The following is a 17,165-nucleotide window of genomic DNA, read 5'->3' on the forward strand; positions in this document are numbered from 1 at the left end:
TTTAAGGTTGGGGTAAACCTTCTATTTCAATGAATTAGAAATCTATTGCTCATCTGATGTTTCAAACCATACCTGCGATTCCAGACCTACACGGATGTGCGGGGAACTGGAATGATTCCCTGGGGTGCTGTTAAAACATATTTATTCCTTTTTTTTTGGAAAATATGACTGCTTTAGCAATCGTGTAAGACGTTTGATGTTTTTATTTTCGTACTTTTATTTTGAAGATCATCAGATAACCTGATATTTACCACTTTTGCCGCAGAATGCTATTGGATGGTGGGATCACATGGTGGGGGGGGTCACGTGAATAGAAATAAGAGGGGCCGAAGGAAAATGGGTGTTTGGTGTAAATCTGGGGTGTAATGCTGCCATATATCACGCTATCTCGTAAAACCGACACTGAAGAGTCTCGGCCAACAAATCACCAGACAAAATTATGAGTTCGTCGTATTATGTGAATGCTCTTTTTCCCAAATATACGGCGGGGACATCCGTTTTCCAGAACGCGAGTGGCTTTACAGAAGCAACTTCTTGCGCCTTTGCAACCAACTCACAAAGATCGGGCTATGGAGCGGGCGCGAGCGCCTTCCCAGCCCCGATGGCCGGGCTGTACAATGTTAACAGTGCAATCTATCACGGCCCTTCCATGTACAACACAGGTTATACCCTAAACTCAGATTCCTACAACCTGCGCTGCTCCTCCTTAGACCAGAACATTCCAGTTCTTTGCAGCGATCTGAGCAAACAGGGTTGCGAAAAATTGGATCAGACAAACGTGCACCCTCAAGCAGAGAGCAATTTCCGGATTTACCCCTGGATGAGGAATGCAGGTATGGGACATAAATGTAACATAGCTATGAGATGGCCATATAAATGGTCAGCTAAGATGAACGCCAGTACATCCTTAAAGTAGTTAAAGAGTTTTAATGATGGCTCAGCTCAGTTCCTCAAACGCATGTGGCATTGTATGCAGATAGCAATCATAAAACTTTTATTGCACAATTAATCAGTACAATCCTCGTAAAAGCACTCGACTTCCGCTCCTTTAAAGTTAACAGCAACTCACATATTGCTTGTTTACCCCCCTTTTATTGGCATCAATGGGAACCCTTTTTAAATGGGGGAAAATCCTGTATTCACAAGTAAATATAGAAGTGATATGTGCCAGGACTAACACATATTTATAGAGAAAGCAAGGTCGATTTGGCATTTACGAAATTACTTTATTGCTTTTCACCTCAAGAAAGACCCATTGGCTCACATGAAGTTTCCTCTGGTAGCTATTTTTTAAGTTTAGCATTGCAGTGCCTCAATATAGAGGAATTTCCCGTCAGTGGAAATGGACAATTTCCTTTGGTGGCGTCAATAACAGCACATTTACACATTTAAAGAATCACACATACAATTACAATTACACCATTAAAACTTCGCTGGATTCACCCCATTGAAAACCAATGCCTAAATATTCATTCTGTGACTGTTGGCAATTTTTAAAAGTTTTGATTGTTCTATATTGATATGAAACTTGTTTACTTGTGTTGATTGGCTTTCTGCCATCTGTATTTATTCATGTTTTACGCTGGCAAAACTTCCATTAAGATACAGGGAAAAGAACAGTTTGATGCATCCTCAACCTTACCCTGACTTAATTTATCATAGGCAAAACACGAAAGAATCCCACACGGAAAACAATAAGAGTATAAATAATTTATATTTCCTTCTTGGACTCATATATCTCTACCCCTGAAGCTTTGAAGACTCACAATTTGTAAACAATACCCTTGATTCGGAACAAGAAACCGCTGAAATCTCCCAAATATTGACGTGGACCTCAAACCTCACACTGGGCTGTTTATACGTGGAAATCATTTTTCAATAAACAGTACATATTTTAATTATAAAACAGCGGAAACGAGAGATGCAGGACGTTTTCTTTTAAAAAAAAGAACAAATCGGAAGGAGTGACCGCGAGATTTATATTGTTTTCTCTCTCTCTGATGAACAGTAGATGATCGTTTGGGGATTTTTTTTCTCTTTTGCTCAGGTCCGGACAGAAAGCGAGGGCGGCAGACTTACACCCGCTACCAAACGCTGGAGCTGGAGAAGGAATTCCACTTCAATCGCTATCTGACTCGCAGGCGGCGGATTGAAATCGCTCACGCTCTGTGTCTTACCGAGAGACAGATCAAAATCTGGTTCCAGAACAGGAGGATGAAATGGAAAAAGGAAACCAAAGCTGGGAGTTCCACCACCACCACCACCACCACAACCGAGGAAAAGACAGAATAAGACCTCCCCGTGAATCCAGAACTGTTTCAAATGTATGAAGTTGTTCTGCAGCAGCTAAACTATGACATTAAACTACCTAACCACAATAGTGGAAAGTTGACGAAATCCTGTGCAGACGCACTCATAATACTACCTATATGTTTTCTTAACCTCTTCCGAATTTATGGTTTCAAAATGAATTTAACGTTATTCTCTAAAGAGCACTGGATCCACAGACGCGTTGGGTAAAATAAATAGGAATTGGGTTCGGAATCACTGTCTGTCAATATAATATAATATAACTCGGAAATAGCTTCGGAGTCTGGGAATTAGTGCAGTTAATTGGAGTTCGATTCAGAATGGGAATGAGACTCTGTGAGGGCAGTGGCAAACATAACGGGAATTAAACTGAGATGCGGTGCAGGCCAGAAGTAAATGAATTGAAATAAATTCATAATCCGTATTGGCAGCAATGAAATAAAAGATAACCCGTGCAGAAATGGTGTGGGAACCAGTAAAATGTAAGGGACGAAAATTTGGCCCATTGCTAAAATAATTAGAATGGGGTTTAGAATCTGTATCTGCGTTAATAAAAATAAAAAAAGAATAATAGTAGCAAGCACAGAAAAAGATTTTAATCACTATTCTATGTTATCTTACAGTAAACACTCCATACCACTACTTAATCTCCTGCACTGAACTATTCCTGAGAGTTTTTCTCCCTACTATCAAAAAANCTTCCAAATATACATTTTTGCAAAAAATATTCTGATGATCACTTTGATTCACACGAGTACCAGTGCTATGATGATAATCATTTCGTTTTAATTCAACTGGAAATTAAGTGTTTAAATCATAATATCAACAATTTCCAGAACTAATGGAAAGCTGCAATGCTATTTTCCTTCTCGATTTATTTGTTTACTCCATTTTTTATTCATACACAGGTTTTAACAGGTTGTTCTCTCGATGTATCGGTTTACTCAGAGAATCACCGATTAATTAGCAAATAAAGAGGTTGATTCGCATAGCAATGAAATGTAACTACCTAAACCACAATAGTGGATTACTTGCACACCTATATGAAAAACTACCTAAATGTTTTAACAATCACCTCTTCCAGTTAATATTCGTTTCTAGACAAACTTTTCTTATAGGGGGGAGGGAAGGGGGGGTCCTGTTTATTCACATTCGTGCAAAATACGTATAATCTGGCAGTTTTAAAAATGTGAATTATACTTTGATGTATGTTTTTATAATAAAGTGCACACTCTAAAACTTCAAAATGACCAGAACTACCCAGATCTTGTTTTTGCATTTGACGTAGAAAGAATGTTTTAGTACTGTGTTAAAGATATTTCTGTAAAAATAAGCAGTCATGTCATATTAGTGGATGGGAACTACAGTAAAACATAAAAATATACTTTGTGACCGATGATATAAAACATGTACATTTCCTAAACATTTCAAAGAAAAACAGTATTGCTATAGGATGTATCCGTGTTAAATATGTTGTGTTGGTTGTCTCATACATATGTACTGTACAAATGATAATAAAGAAACAAAAAATCGAATAACCAAATGTAATAGAAACCCGAGTTTCACTGTTGATTGAATATGCTGTGACTCTGTTTGAATACAGTATTCCGTGTGGTATTTGTGTCAATCGAAAGTTTGCTTTGTAATCTGTGTATGTGTCGTTAAATAATACCTGATGTTAAAAAGGTTCAAGGTGCAATCTATTTAAAAAAAATGTCCGTTCCAGTTATGTATGCTTTGAATGAAATCTCTGTAGGAAAACAAAATATGAAAAATATTAAACGATTGTTGAATGCAATACTTTCTTGTTTCCTTGGGTGTGGAAAATAATTGACACTAAAGGTATATGCATATGATACATATACGTTTCTTTACAAATATATGAATTAATTAGTTAAGAGTTAGTTATTATATAGGATTCGTATGAGTATCTAAAATGAAATCATTGTGCACGTAGTCATTTATTCTTTATGCTTTGTAATCAGATCATTTATTTCTAATTCAACATTTATGTATAACTTTACGTATATCTACGCATACGAATCAAACAGTAATTCCACAAATTTATACCACACATATGGAAATGGTAGGTAAAAAATGCAGGTGTTTTTGCTCTTATGAAACATATTAAAAGGAGAGAATATACTTTCGAAATTCAGGCAATCAAAAAGCGAAAGGTTCTTATTTAATAATCTGGATTGAGTTTCAAATCATGTCCATATTTGTACTTCAAATAAAGACTTAGATTAGGTGAGAAAAATGCACATGATTCTGTCACTTTTTGAAACATATTAAAAGGAAAGAATATACTTTCAAAATTCAAACAGTGAAAGATTCTTATTTAATAATCTGGATTTAGTTTCGAACCATGTCCATATTTGCACTTCAATAAAGACTTAAGATTATAGGAAAGCCAACACAATGCTGTACTCTTGTATTCCAGTTTAATCATATTATAAATTTTAAAAAGAGCCGAGTAGCCGCTGTCAAATCGTAAACTGAACGAATTTTAGAGGAGTCCGGCGACGTACACACTGCGGCACTTTTCCACTTGAAGCTTTTACTGATATAAAATAACCTTGGTTACGTTGCATTTGCAGCACATTCAAAAGGAGAGGAAACAAATACATTTCGATATAAGAGACGAGATTTCACGTAAACCCGATTAACATTTTAAAACAGCAATTAGAATAGAGGAACAATGTAGTCATCGTTTAAGAAGGACAATCGACCTCAATATAATATTAGTATTAGGCTATACAGTGAAAAAATGATTATTATATTCACAACTGTGAAAAATTCTTTAATAATTTTGCAATATAAACTTGTTTCTTTGTTAAAAATGGCGTCTAAGACCTGCCTCCTAATAGTCATGGGGAAATGTCATAAATCCGTTGTTGTTTTATGAAAATTTACAACTTTGCAATAGAACTTTACGAGTTGTTCGGTTTCTCCATTGGCCGCTGACGGTCATGTGGATTGCAGCCGTGAACATGAACTTTTTATAATTTCCCTTGCGGGTATAGAGCAGCATTCTTGTGCTTAGCGCGTCTAGGGTCGGATGTAAGAGCTTTGCAGGCTTTTTCAACGCATGATTTTTTTTTTTGCCTTTTTTTTCGCCCCCCCCCCCCCCACCCCCCACCCACCTCTCCGGTGCAGTGATTATTGCTCATGGAGCTTGAATGCAGCAACCCCTTCAGCACAGACCTCATGGCTCGTAGCTACGAATTCCTCTACGGAAGGTGGGACGTTGGATTAAAAAAGCCCCGGCTCAGATCTGCAGGGCAGTTTCCTGCTCCCCGTCACCCAACGCCGCTGGCAGAATGCGAGAGCCATTGGTCTGGGATGGAGCTGAACAGACAGCTGTCAAAATACCATCGGCTTTGCAAACAATGACAGTGGCTTCTGCAAACACTACGGGCATTGCAAACTCGCCCCACCAAACCAAACCATGGACTCAGCAACCAACTACAGGGTAAGGGCCTATTCGGCATTCACAGCATTGCATATTCTACAACATTGCTCTTTTAACTGGAATATTTATTCCACCTTGTATTCTTGAAGAACAGTTAACATGTCAAAGTTGAAAGACTGAAGCGGCAACAGTGTTAAAGATCTTCGTAATGTATTACTTAATGTGCGTGTTTTTTAAAAAAAATATTTCCCCCTAAACAAATTTTACGCATTTGATTTTTTTCTTGAAACCAATGAGTAAATTGTATTGTTTTAGTAGTACGTTCCCGTTGATTTGATCACCAAACGGCTAGTTGGTTCAGAATATTTTGCCCAGGGAACACATTTTACAGAAGTAGATCGCAGCCTTAATGATGTTTTGAGATACTGCCAGCAGAATTCAAAGAGATGTGCCTTATTTTACCAAATTAATTTGCATGGAATTCTCTATATTTTTAAAGAAGAGAACATTAACTTGTGTTAATTATGTACAAATTGCTGGTTAGATTGATCACGCGACAAGTCTTGCAGTAAATATTTTTTACTGCTGTGTGTCGTTTTTAAATGCCACAATTTTCGTTTAATATTCTATGCAATTTTTAATGTCGTTTTTCAACAATTGTATCATATGAATCAATTGTACGTTGTCATCCAACATTGCAGATTATGTGATATTTCGGATGCCTTATCTGGTTTTGTGACATTATTCGCTTAATCTGGGATTTTATTGTTGCTGATATTTATCAAGAATGAAAAATTGTTATGAATGCAACATCTGGATGTGTATATGGAAATGCATCCGTTAGTATTTTGACTTATTATAAAAGGGGAAATTCACCCTTCTGGTATTGAGCTGTTGTCTGACTTAAACGTGTGTGGATATTTATGACCTATCCTTTCGGTATCTATGCTGCCACCTTGTGTTTGGAGTGAGGACAACCGCAGGTTTCTGCAGCACTGTGCAGTCATGTGTTGCTGATTAAGTGGTTGAGTTACATTTACAAATTAACCGTTGTTAAACGTCGTATCGTTGTTTTGCTGTCGAAAAAAGTAAATTGTGCTTTACTGGCATAGCATCCGAGGATATTGAACACTGTGAAAGTGGTATTTGTATCTTTAAAGATATAATTGCAGGAAATTGACTGTTTAAAATGGAAACATCACTGAAAGTATGATTTGAACTTTGAACTGTGATTGGATGCCCCCACCTTCCAACCGACACAAGTATACTTGCTTTACCATTTTGAGAATATGGATAAGCTAAAGGCGAAATATTAGTAACCAGCTGGCTGTTGGGATGCTTGGAGAACATTCTGGACATTAGTTATTCTATCCGCTCTCACGTTTTGCAAATAGTTGATAAACAATACACGCAACACCTCAGCCGTTATGTTCTGAATGATTATATGGTTCGAAATACTGCTGAACAAGGTCAGTCCGCAAATTATCATTAAAAAACTCTACAATATGCGCATCATTTAATTTCTTCAATTATGTTGAATTATGGCAAAACACGCTTTAAGAGATGAAATAACACTTTCCAAGCATACCTTTGTTCGAGAAAGGTAAAGAGAACATGAATTTGAGTTTAACTTGAGAGTGGAAGATAATGCTTTGGTTGAATGTATAACCAAACAACAGTATTGTCCTTTAAAAAGGTGTCCAATGGTCATTTTATGACGTTAAAATATCGCATATTTTATAAAGCCTTTTTAAAATAAAAGCCTTCTTAAAAATACATCTAGACCCTACTAATATTTCTATGAGATAATATGTTTCCGAAAGACGTTACAGTTATTTAAAAATAATTTCATTGCACGATTTGTAGAATTCTTAAAATAAAACAAATATTTTTTTAACGATAGAGATAGACAACAGTATAAAAATAAAATTCCAGCTCAGTTTCCATTTTGAGTCACTGGTCGGTATTGCGGGATTCTTCAGAAGTCATTTGAAAGGAAGGATTTTAAAGGAAGGATTAAATGTGTAAATTAACTGTACGTCGATTTTGTTTTACCCTAAATATAATCGTTTTGGCTGGCAAAGCGATTTTCGCGTTAAAGCTTGGAACAAATAGAACAGGCCTCAATTACTCATAACAAGCGAGAACCAAAAAAGTTACTTCTAACTAAATTGTTGACTGATGAAGTTGCATCAGCTTTTATGACCTCTGGAACAAATAACATTTCGTCAAAAAGCATACTTGCAACCTATTGGTAGTTACTTAACATTTCGGCATGTTTTCTTTATAATATTTTAACTTTTTGCTTTTTGAAAAACACTTCACGGATACTCTCTTAATGCAATATTCATTCTTAATTTCTCACTGCCAAGATTCATACATTTGTAAACTTTATAATTTTATAGGTGTTGTTATCTTCAAGCCAATTAAACTTCGGCAACGGAAAGAACAAATCGCACTGAAGATATTTTAACCATTGGGCTCCCAACTTTCTAAAAACGTTCTCAACTACTTTGGAAGAAAAATGTTTCTATAGTTACTTTGTTTGTTAAACAAACTGAATTATAAATGCAAGAATTAGATAATTAGTAAGAAATGAAACAATGGGATCTATTTCGCATAGTATGTATATTTTCAAACCAAAGGGTAAATACAGCCCCATTTTTAATTTAATGTTATTCGGTCGACTATTAAATTGTCATCTATTCTGTAGAAATAGAGTCCTTTCTATCTTGTTTTTGTCAGGTTGCCTACATAAAACGTGATCACAGTCCGCATTTTATTAGCTGTTTCACCTCATTGGGAAAAACAATAGCAATGCATTTCTCAGTGCCTTTTTGTTGTGTATCGTTCAATATCTCCTTTCGTCGGATGCATTTTGTCATTTCCACGATAATTACGCTGAAAAGGTTTGCAAGTGTGCAAGAATTGTGGGGCAATTGCCAAAATCATGCCCCCCCCCCCCCCCCCCTCCCCACCCATTTTTATTTAAAGAGTTTGACGAATAAACGTAAATTAAAAACCATTCAAAAAACAAATCATAAACAGAATAGATCAAGCGTTGATGGGAAAACTTCGAATTTATTAAACTGTTATGTACAATTAGCAAGAAAAAGATACAATACAATATATTACAAAGCACAACGAGAGGCGTTTAGGACAGTAACCGAGGAAAGCGTCGGCCTTTCTTTAAGAGGATTCGAACACGCGTATTCTTGCACATTTCCCTCCACACTTGTGCTGCGTTATACTCACTTCTTGAACAGAAACAAACAGCTTTTGATTTCGGTCTGCTTCAATTTGGCGATTACTTTCGGCCTACAATTAAGAAGGAAAGACAAGTATAAGACTTCAGGGTCGGAAATTAACCCGCTCACGACATTTAACCATTTGTGATCAATAAAGTATTTTCACCTGAAAAAAGCATTATTATTTTTAGTGAAACCACTAAACACATGTGTCCACCAAATGACCTTTCCCAGTAATAATTGGGCTAGAAATGTATGTTTTGAGGTGCTGTAACAATATTTACAAGAAAGCTTTAAATAATTGTCCTATTTAAAATAGGCATTATATACATTAGATGTATATAGTACATATTATACATGATGTCTTAGCAATGTCAGTACGTGATGTAACCAATGTTGACAGGAAAGGAAACCTGACGAGATAATGGGATCTTTAGCAAAGAGCCCTTGACTTCCGTTCTTTCACTGCGATCTGAAGCCGCGCACTGAGTACAGCAAATGGTCTGTTATTCCAAACACAAATGCCTCCATCGAGATGTTCAAAAATGCCTAATTATTCCAAAAGAAACATTCCACTATTTTATGGTCGATAAAGCCTGAACAGAGTGTAATTATGGAAAATCGAAGTTGGGATTTGGGGAGTATTAGCGAATTTCAATCGTATGCAATTAAAACAACATTGTGATGGAAGAGAGCCCACGTACACGCTTATCAAGTATGAAATGGAGCCTGTGTGGATCTGCAGCTCGCTTGGACGTCTCAACAAACCCCGTGAACATTGGTTAAATAGTTTTCTCCAGAAGTACTGTGGCGTTTGTATGCTAAATGCATACGTATGTATGCATGTTTTAATGAAGAGCGCTGGTGCAATAACAATTGCTCCCCACAAACTACAGCAAAATTATTTTAAAGCTGAGATATCGCTTTGTGTTCGTCTCTTAGGCTGTATTTTATGAGAATCAAAATTAAATCTATAAATCATCTTCCTTAATAATACACTTAGCACTACGATTTTTCTGTTTGTTTTCCCACTATGAATTTATTGGCACAGACCAGTTCATGGAATCAAGAAACATTTGGTGTTTGTCAGTCCCAGTACTTGAAGAGGCTATTGTTCTCTATCGCGTTTAAAAGAGGGGGAGAAAAACATATTATGGAGAGACTGTTGTCTGATGTTTCTGAACTAGTCTAAGAAAGGTAACGAAAGGAATTTTGATGTCTCAAAAATATCCAATCAAGAGCTAGGTTAATAAGATGAATTAATCCTCCCAACTGTTATTATCTTGTTCTGGTCTATCTTTCGCACTTACCTATAAGCACATCTACTGAATTAATCATTTATCGATTTATATCCTATTATCCCCCATTTTGGATCATCTATCGTCTAATCACTGTTTATCAAGCTATTGTTGCATACTTTACGCACGTATGTGACTCCCAAACGCGAAACTGTATAAAATGCATGCAATTATACACAACAATATCTTGTAATCTAATAATTTTCTTATTCATGCAAACAGTATTTTATGAGAACCACCCCTGTTTTAGTTCAGAACTGATTTGGTTGTTTGTAACTTTGCTGGTTCAGTCGTCGGTTCTCTGGGGAGCTTTTTGAACCAAAGTCGGTTTCTATTGGCCAGAGGCTGATCAGCTGGTTATATTTGCTGCTGTCGCTTTGGCGCTCGGCCATCCTGAAACAAACCACCTCGATGACTACTAATAGCTAAACCACATTGTGTACTAATACATAACAAATCATATTACTACAGAGTGTGGAGCAAATGAGTTCGTATTTTGTAAACCCTACTTTTCCTGTTTCACTGCCTAGTGGTCAGGACTCCTTTCTCGGGCAGATCCCACTCTATACAGCTGGGTATGATGCTCTAAGGCACTTTCCAGCTTCCTATGGGGCAACGACCCTCCAGGACAAGAGTTACTCGTCACCTTGTTATTATCAACAATCCAACTCAGTAATAGCCTGCAATCGTGCATCGTATGAGTATGGAGCTTCTTGTTTCTATCCTGAGAAGGATATAGCCAGTATATCGCCATCCAGTAGTGGAAAACATAGAGCCCAAGATGACTTCTTTTCCTCAGATCAACATTACAAATCAGATTGTGCGCAAAACAAATTTTTAAGTGAGGAAGCAAACGACCGGAAGTACAGTACACCAATTTATCCTTGGATGCAACGAATGAATTCAAGTTCTAGTGAGTATTTTCCTTTTTTTGTAGAAAATAATAATACAAAGTTGAGCTTAAAATGTTGTACTTAATATCAACGTTAAGTGGAATGCATGCATATGCGATATGTTAAATATTACGTTTAGCGTTGTATAATTGTTTTTTTAAACAGCAAAGTTTGAAAATGTACCAAATTTGCCAACAGGAGCATTCAATGCAATGTCCTTTGCATTCTTGTTTCTATAATGCAGGTTCTGTATTTGGGCCACATGGACGTCGAGGGCGACAAACCTATACACGATTCCAAACTCTGGAGCTCGAGAAAGAATTTCACTTTAACAGATATTTAACAAGGCGCCGCCGGATAGAAATCGCCAACGCACTCTGCCTTACAGAACGTCAGATAAAGATCTGGTTTCAGAATAGGAGAATGAAATGGAAAAAGGAAAACAAACTTCTAAACACAACAGAATCTAACAGCGAAGGAACAGAAGAGAAAACAGGGGAGTAGCGTGCACATTCAAAATAAGTTTGTCTGGGCCTTTCTGTTAGATAGTGGTTTATGTGCTCAATCTGCTAAACAGAGCAGAAAAAAAATATTTCTATTAGTTTCCGTTACTATTCTCCATGAGCTTGTGTCTGTGTATAAGTGGTAGAAGAAGTATTTAAATAATTCCGCATTCCATAGGATACTATAATTATTCAACATAGGATTAATTGTTTTATAAATGTGAAATGTGAGTGTTTCTGCTTCTCTCGTGGTTACTCTGTGATGACTTGCTTTCCAAATAGTACTCCCAATTGTTTCAATCGATATTTTTCTTCATGGATATAATTTGACAGTTTTCAAATAAATGAACGCAATAGGTATGCCCTTTTGGTACAGTTAAATACAGTACTGCATTCGCCCTTATTTTATCTGATTATATTTTATTATTGTCTTTGACAAATATTAAAGGGCATCGCGTTCAATCAGCATGTCATGCTTTCCCTGATAAGCAGAATATTTGCTTTAATTTGGCTTCATATTCGTAGGATAAATAACGCTCGAGTGCCAACGGTGTTGCGCCTAAATTAAAATTTTACAAAATCGTAAGCCGATTTCAAAGTGTTTTATTTTAGGCTAAAGCTCTCTCAAAACTTTATTTGGCACGGGAGGCCTTGTGAAATTGATCGGTAGATGTCCTTATTTCAAAGAAAAAAATAGAGAATATACGTGTTAAGAATGACTATTCGGTTACTGGAGGCCATTAAATGCGATGATTTTCATTAAATCCGTAACTAAGGACGTAGCGGGAACCACTGTTAAATTTATGAAGCATTTATTCTTAATATTCATCACAGCAAATGTGTTCTGAACTTGAAAACGGTATCGGGTACAAAGCTCTCTTTTTTTAATTAGGTGAATGACTTCTGTATTTCTAAAGTGGGTCTTTATGGTTAGATACCGCAGTCTTCCATCTAATCTCACCGAACAGAAAGTGTGGTGTAAATAAATTGTTTCCCCGTAACCGAGGTACGAAGCAAAATTTATTTACCAGTGGAAACGGGGTTCTGGTTTAGTCTGCACTGTAATAAAGTAGATTGGAACGATTTAAGCGCATTTTCCAAAATACGTGACATGATTTTTAAGAGCGCGAAGATTGGTTTGATAGTTCAAGTGTCTGTTTTCGAAATTTCCAGAAACACGCACAAAAACGTTAACATTGCTGAACTGTGCGACCAAAATACGTATGTAAAAAAAAACGGTGCATGGAAAAAAAAATAATCGGCTTTTTTGATCTTGTATAATTTCGCATTTTTCTCGAAATAATCAGCGATGGAAGTCAATGCGTTCGAAGAAAAACATTACATATCCCATCCAAATTAAATCCGAAAGGGATCTTTATTCAAAGCAACCCCATTGCAAGAAAATCTCAAATTATTTTTGTAAGATAATCCGCAATTGCACAGAGAAATGATCTGCACTGGGAGGCGAGGCTGAGCAAAACAACACGATGGTCAGCAAGGATCTGGTTTCGAAAGAACCCCCCTTTTTTTTCCCCCACTGTTTTATGGTGAATGTGATTTATTTTACGAAATGTAACGGTTACTTTTGAAATGTGCGGTCGCCTTAATTCGACCCGAGGCCGATTGCCCCGTTCATCATAACCAAAGGAAACTGAGCCCCTGTCTCCAGAGGGTGGCGCGCAAGGACAACCAAAAGCTGCGGTTGGGAGCCGGTGGCGCGCCCAATGCGCGTACCCCTCATCCTGATTCCTCCGCTACCTTCCCATTTGTAGCCACAGTGCCCGAATTTACCTCTAGAGGTCATCAGCGAGAATTTACGACTGGACAACAAAAGCACGTGATTCCAAGTCGTACCCCATATTTGGGCGCCTACGTAGGAGGGAACGAAGTACATGTCCCAGTCATTTCCATAATTCATCATAAATTGTGCAGGGTGCTAGACGCACAAACGACCAAGAGCCACAAATCAAGTAAAAATAAATAAATAAAAAAAATCAAATGAGCTCTTACTTTGTAAACTCATTCTGCGGTCGCTATCCAAATGGCCCGGACTATCAGTTACATAATTATGGAGATCATAGCTCGGTGAACGAGCAATACAGGGATTCTGCAACGATGCATTCCAGCAGGTACGGCTACGGCTACAATGGGATGGATCTCAGCATTAGTCGTTCAGCATCTAACCATTTTAATGCCAATGAAAGATCTCGAAGCTACTCTGCAGCAGCAGCAACAACAGCAGCAGCAACAGCAGCAGCAGCAGCAGGGACAGGAGCAGCAGACACCAGGTACAACCAACCTGCCACATCCACTCAGTCTCCTTCACCTGACCCTCTGCCCTGCTCCGCAGTGGTCACTCCGCCTGCCAGCGACAACAACCACGGAATCAAAAACTCCATAGCAAGCCCAACTACCTCCTCAAATTCCAGCAGCAGCAGCAGTCACATCAGTAGAGATGGGGTTGGCACGTCGCCTGGTACTGAGGATGACACCCCGGCAAGCAGCGACCCGCCAAGTTCACAGAACGGGCAAAGCACAGCACAACAGCAGCCCCAGATTTACCCCTGGATGCGAAAACTGCACATAAGTCATGGTAAAATCCCTCCTCTCTTTTATCTTTGCATTAGTGGGATCCTAAATTATCATGGATGTTATAAATCAGGCGCTAAACGTGCACCCTAATGCTCCTTAATACCTCTGTAAGGGTCATGTTTTTAAGTTGCTATTGTATTTGAAGTCGTTGGGTGATGGAATATTAATTAATACGTTGGCCAGTTGAGCATCTGTAGTGTGAGATTAAATAGGAACTGAGTTTTTTTTTTAAATGTGTAATTGATTGAAAAAAACACCTTTGACCAAGTGAACACTTAACATTTAGTTCCAGTTAAGTTTCTAAGACAGTTATTTTTAGATACAAGCGAGAGCGCAAAGCTAGCGGAGACATGTGAGTGATAGATTTCGGTCTGGTGCTTTCAGTTGGGCTTTATGAATTTTTACACCACATAATTTACTGATTTGCACTAAACAAAGGATTCATTTTTTTCTGTGTTACAGACAATATGGGAGGACCAGAAGGTAAGAGGGCCAGGACGGCTTACACTCGATACCAGACCCTGGAGCTGGAAAAAGAATTCCACTTCAATAGATACCTGACCCGGAGACGACGGATAGAAATTGCACATGCTCTTTGCCTCACAGAGAGACAGATTAAGATCTGGTTCCAAAACAGAAGGATGAAATGGAAAAAAGATAACAAGTTAAAAAGCATGAGCATGGCCGCTGCAGGAGGTGGATATCGTCCATGATCAATAGAAGTACTGGGCAGTAGCTGATCAATTAGCATAATGTCAATACAGTACTGACTTCCAAAACTCTTTTCCCCTGTTACTTCTATGAAGAAAATCATTTCAGTGTTGCCGTATTCCAACCTTTGAATCGTTAGCCTGTTCTCTGGTCGTACTGTTGCCTGTTCAAGTATTCTGCTTACAGTTGTTGTCTAGGAGTAGCATAGCCTTGTGGAATATAGCTGTTTTAACTTATTTATATTAATACAAGCGGTGTTACTTGAAGTAACTGTATAAATCGTCCAGTAAAGAAAAATGTAATTATGTGTTGCAGTCTATAAAAGTGTATGTATGTGTTAGTTGCTACATGTCAAAATAGCTCCAAGCTTGCAATAAGTAATTTAATTTCAGACTATCGTCCTTTGTAATTGATATCGTAGTGTTACATCACTGAGATGCTACCTATTCTGTGTTATTAGTGAACAGTGAATTTTGTGAAGGATATTGCGATTTTGAATTGTATGTCTATGCTGTGCCTTGTATGACTTTGCACGAACTCCAATAAGTGGCTCTTAGCGCAGCGTCAGTGTATGTTTTTGTGACAAAGGATAAATATAAAGCCTAAAGTCTGGCAGCTTAAGAAATTTGTGATCAGCTTTTGTATTTGTTTTTAAGACTGACTGGAAGTTAAAATAAAGTTTCTATAGTAACTTTCCTGGACTTTCGTGTCCAAAATAAGCATTCCTGTTGTGTGTTGTCCTGTGAATTAAATATTTTAAATGCTTCTGTTCGTCAACGTTTTAATATAAAATTCCGCTAAAACTAACAAATTGTGTCTATTCTGTACAATTTTGCACCATTCATTCAGATGGACATGCTACAGCCAATGTGAGTATCAGTGCTCACATGAGGCAAACAAGTTGCGCGAACTTAGGTCGAATGATTAAAATCTGCATCTTTTGTACTCTGGTTATTTAATGTTGCGGAAAGCAGAAAAATATCGACAACATTTAAACCTTTTTTCTGCATTGGATGTTAGTACTTTACGTAATTCGAATTAATACGCTTGCCTCAGACTGTAACACTCCATACGCTCTGGCTGTTGTGCGCACCTCAAACAGCATTTGCTAATCAGGTTCATTTTATGCTAAACGCCAATTTCCCTTTCTTCCCTATATTCATACAAAACCTCGTGTGAACACAAGGTACTTTGAAAGTCGTTTTGCGTTGATCCGGAAAATAGTGGGCATTGAAGTACTCCAAATACTTTTTGCTCTGCAGGTAGGCGTTAGTCACGTTCTCTCAACTCCTCTACCAAAGTGTAGAGTAAATGTTTTCCAACAGGTATCTTTCGTTTTAGAGTTTACTTACCGCATGAAGGCAGACCAGAGAAAAAAAGCACGTCTTAGCTCCTGACAGCAAGTAGGGATCAGCACTTTTACCCTTTCTGCTTAGTTGGTGTCTGTCCTTTAAAGTTATAAACAGTAAACTTTTATACACCTCAGTTCCGGCTATATGACATTTGGGTGCCAAATGAATAGGGTTTTGTCTATGAATTAGATCGTAAAATCATCCATAGCACAGACTGATAGCCTCACTGGCTATAAAAAATCACGTGGTGTCATTAAAGTAAGTTTTATGGTTTTGGGGAGTTGACAACCAACAGTATATTCTACATAACATATAATCTCACTGACGCTGGACTGCATTTGGCTCCTTTGCAGATTGCATGTGCACACAGGCCACTCAAATGGCTAATCATCATGATCAGAGGACTATCCAGAGTTCCACAACTCTAGTGTACCAGAAAGTTATGTGTTCTTGCCTCTGGAGGTAAGTTTTGTTGAAATATTATTGTTATTTACCATTCATGGGGGAAACCCAGCCCAGTAAATGGCCCCTAAGCACCACCCAGAGTGCACTGAGGCAGAAATGGGCCAGGGTAAATCAGTTGTTGCTTTCTTTTGGGGTTCAAGTGATTTCACTTGATAAACAAGGTGAAACAGAGAGAATGATTTTCAAACGTGGAGTAACTTTTAGAAAGGTGAACCGACGGAGTTTAATTTCAAGTGAGGTGCATCTTTGATGTTATTTTACTCTTTGGAGGTTTATTCATTGAATCGACTGTTAATGACATCATTTTCATAAGGTTTGGCGGAAATTTGCTATCTGTTTCTCTCAAAAGTAGTAGTTTCTCCAACAGTTGTTTCAGTT

The 17,165-nt window shown here is 37.7% G+C and overlaps 4 protein-coding genes across 5 annotated transcripts in view; all 4 read left to right on the forward strand.

Moving 5' to 3' along the window:
* The first annotated feature begins 325 nt into the window (after positions 1-325).
* On the forward strand, positions 326-3,132 carry LOC103183166 (homeobox protein Hox-A7). Its single transcript, XM_007900489.2, is given in 3 exon segments — positions 326-431; positions 434-833; positions 2,048-3,132. Coding segments are annotated over 3 exon segments (711 nt in total). The 5' UTR covers positions 326-365; the 3' UTR covers positions 2,293-3,132.
* Positions 3,133-5,486: 2,354 nt separating this feature from the next.
* Positions 5,487-17,165, forward strand: part of LOC103183167 (homeobox protein Hox-A3) — a 46,239-nt gene continuing 34,560 nt past the window's right edge. For both annotated transcript variants that reach the window (XM_007900490.2, XM_007900491.2), the window contains exons 1-2: positions 5,487-5,785; positions 16,676-16,784. The gene's annotated coding sequence lies outside the window, so the exon portion shown is untranslated. The remainder of the gene's footprint in view (positions 5,786-16,675; positions 16,785-17,165) is intronic.
* On the forward strand, positions 10,687-12,060 carry LOC103183171 (homeobox protein Hox-A6). Its single transcript, XM_007900495.2, has 2 exons — positions 10,687-11,184; positions 11,409-12,060. Exons 1-2 carry the CDS (start codon positions 10,755-10,757, stop codon positions 11,666-11,668), a joined length of 690 nt encoding a protein of 229 aa, XP_007898686.1. The 5' UTR covers positions 10,687-10,754; the 3' UTR covers positions 11,669-12,060.
* LOC103183170 (homeobox protein Hox-A5) lies at positions 12,520-15,686 on the forward strand. Its single transcript, XM_007900494.2, has 2 exons — positions 12,520-14,260; positions 14,722-15,686. Exons 1-2 carry the CDS (start codon positions 13,666-13,668, stop codon positions 14,970-14,972), a joined length of 846 nt encoding a protein of 281 aa, XP_007898685.1. The 5' UTR covers positions 12,520-13,665; the 3' UTR covers positions 14,973-15,686.

Source organism: Callorhinchus milii, unplaced genomic scaffold (genome assembly GCF_018977255.1).
Source record: "Callorhinchus milii isolate IMCB2004 unplaced genomic scaffold, IMCB_Cmil_1.0 Scaffold2, whole genome shotgun sequence".
In the NCBI taxonomy this organism is placed as follows: Eukaryota; Metazoa; Chordata; class Chondrichthyes; order Chimaeriformes; family Callorhinchidae; genus Callorhinchus; species Callorhinchus milii.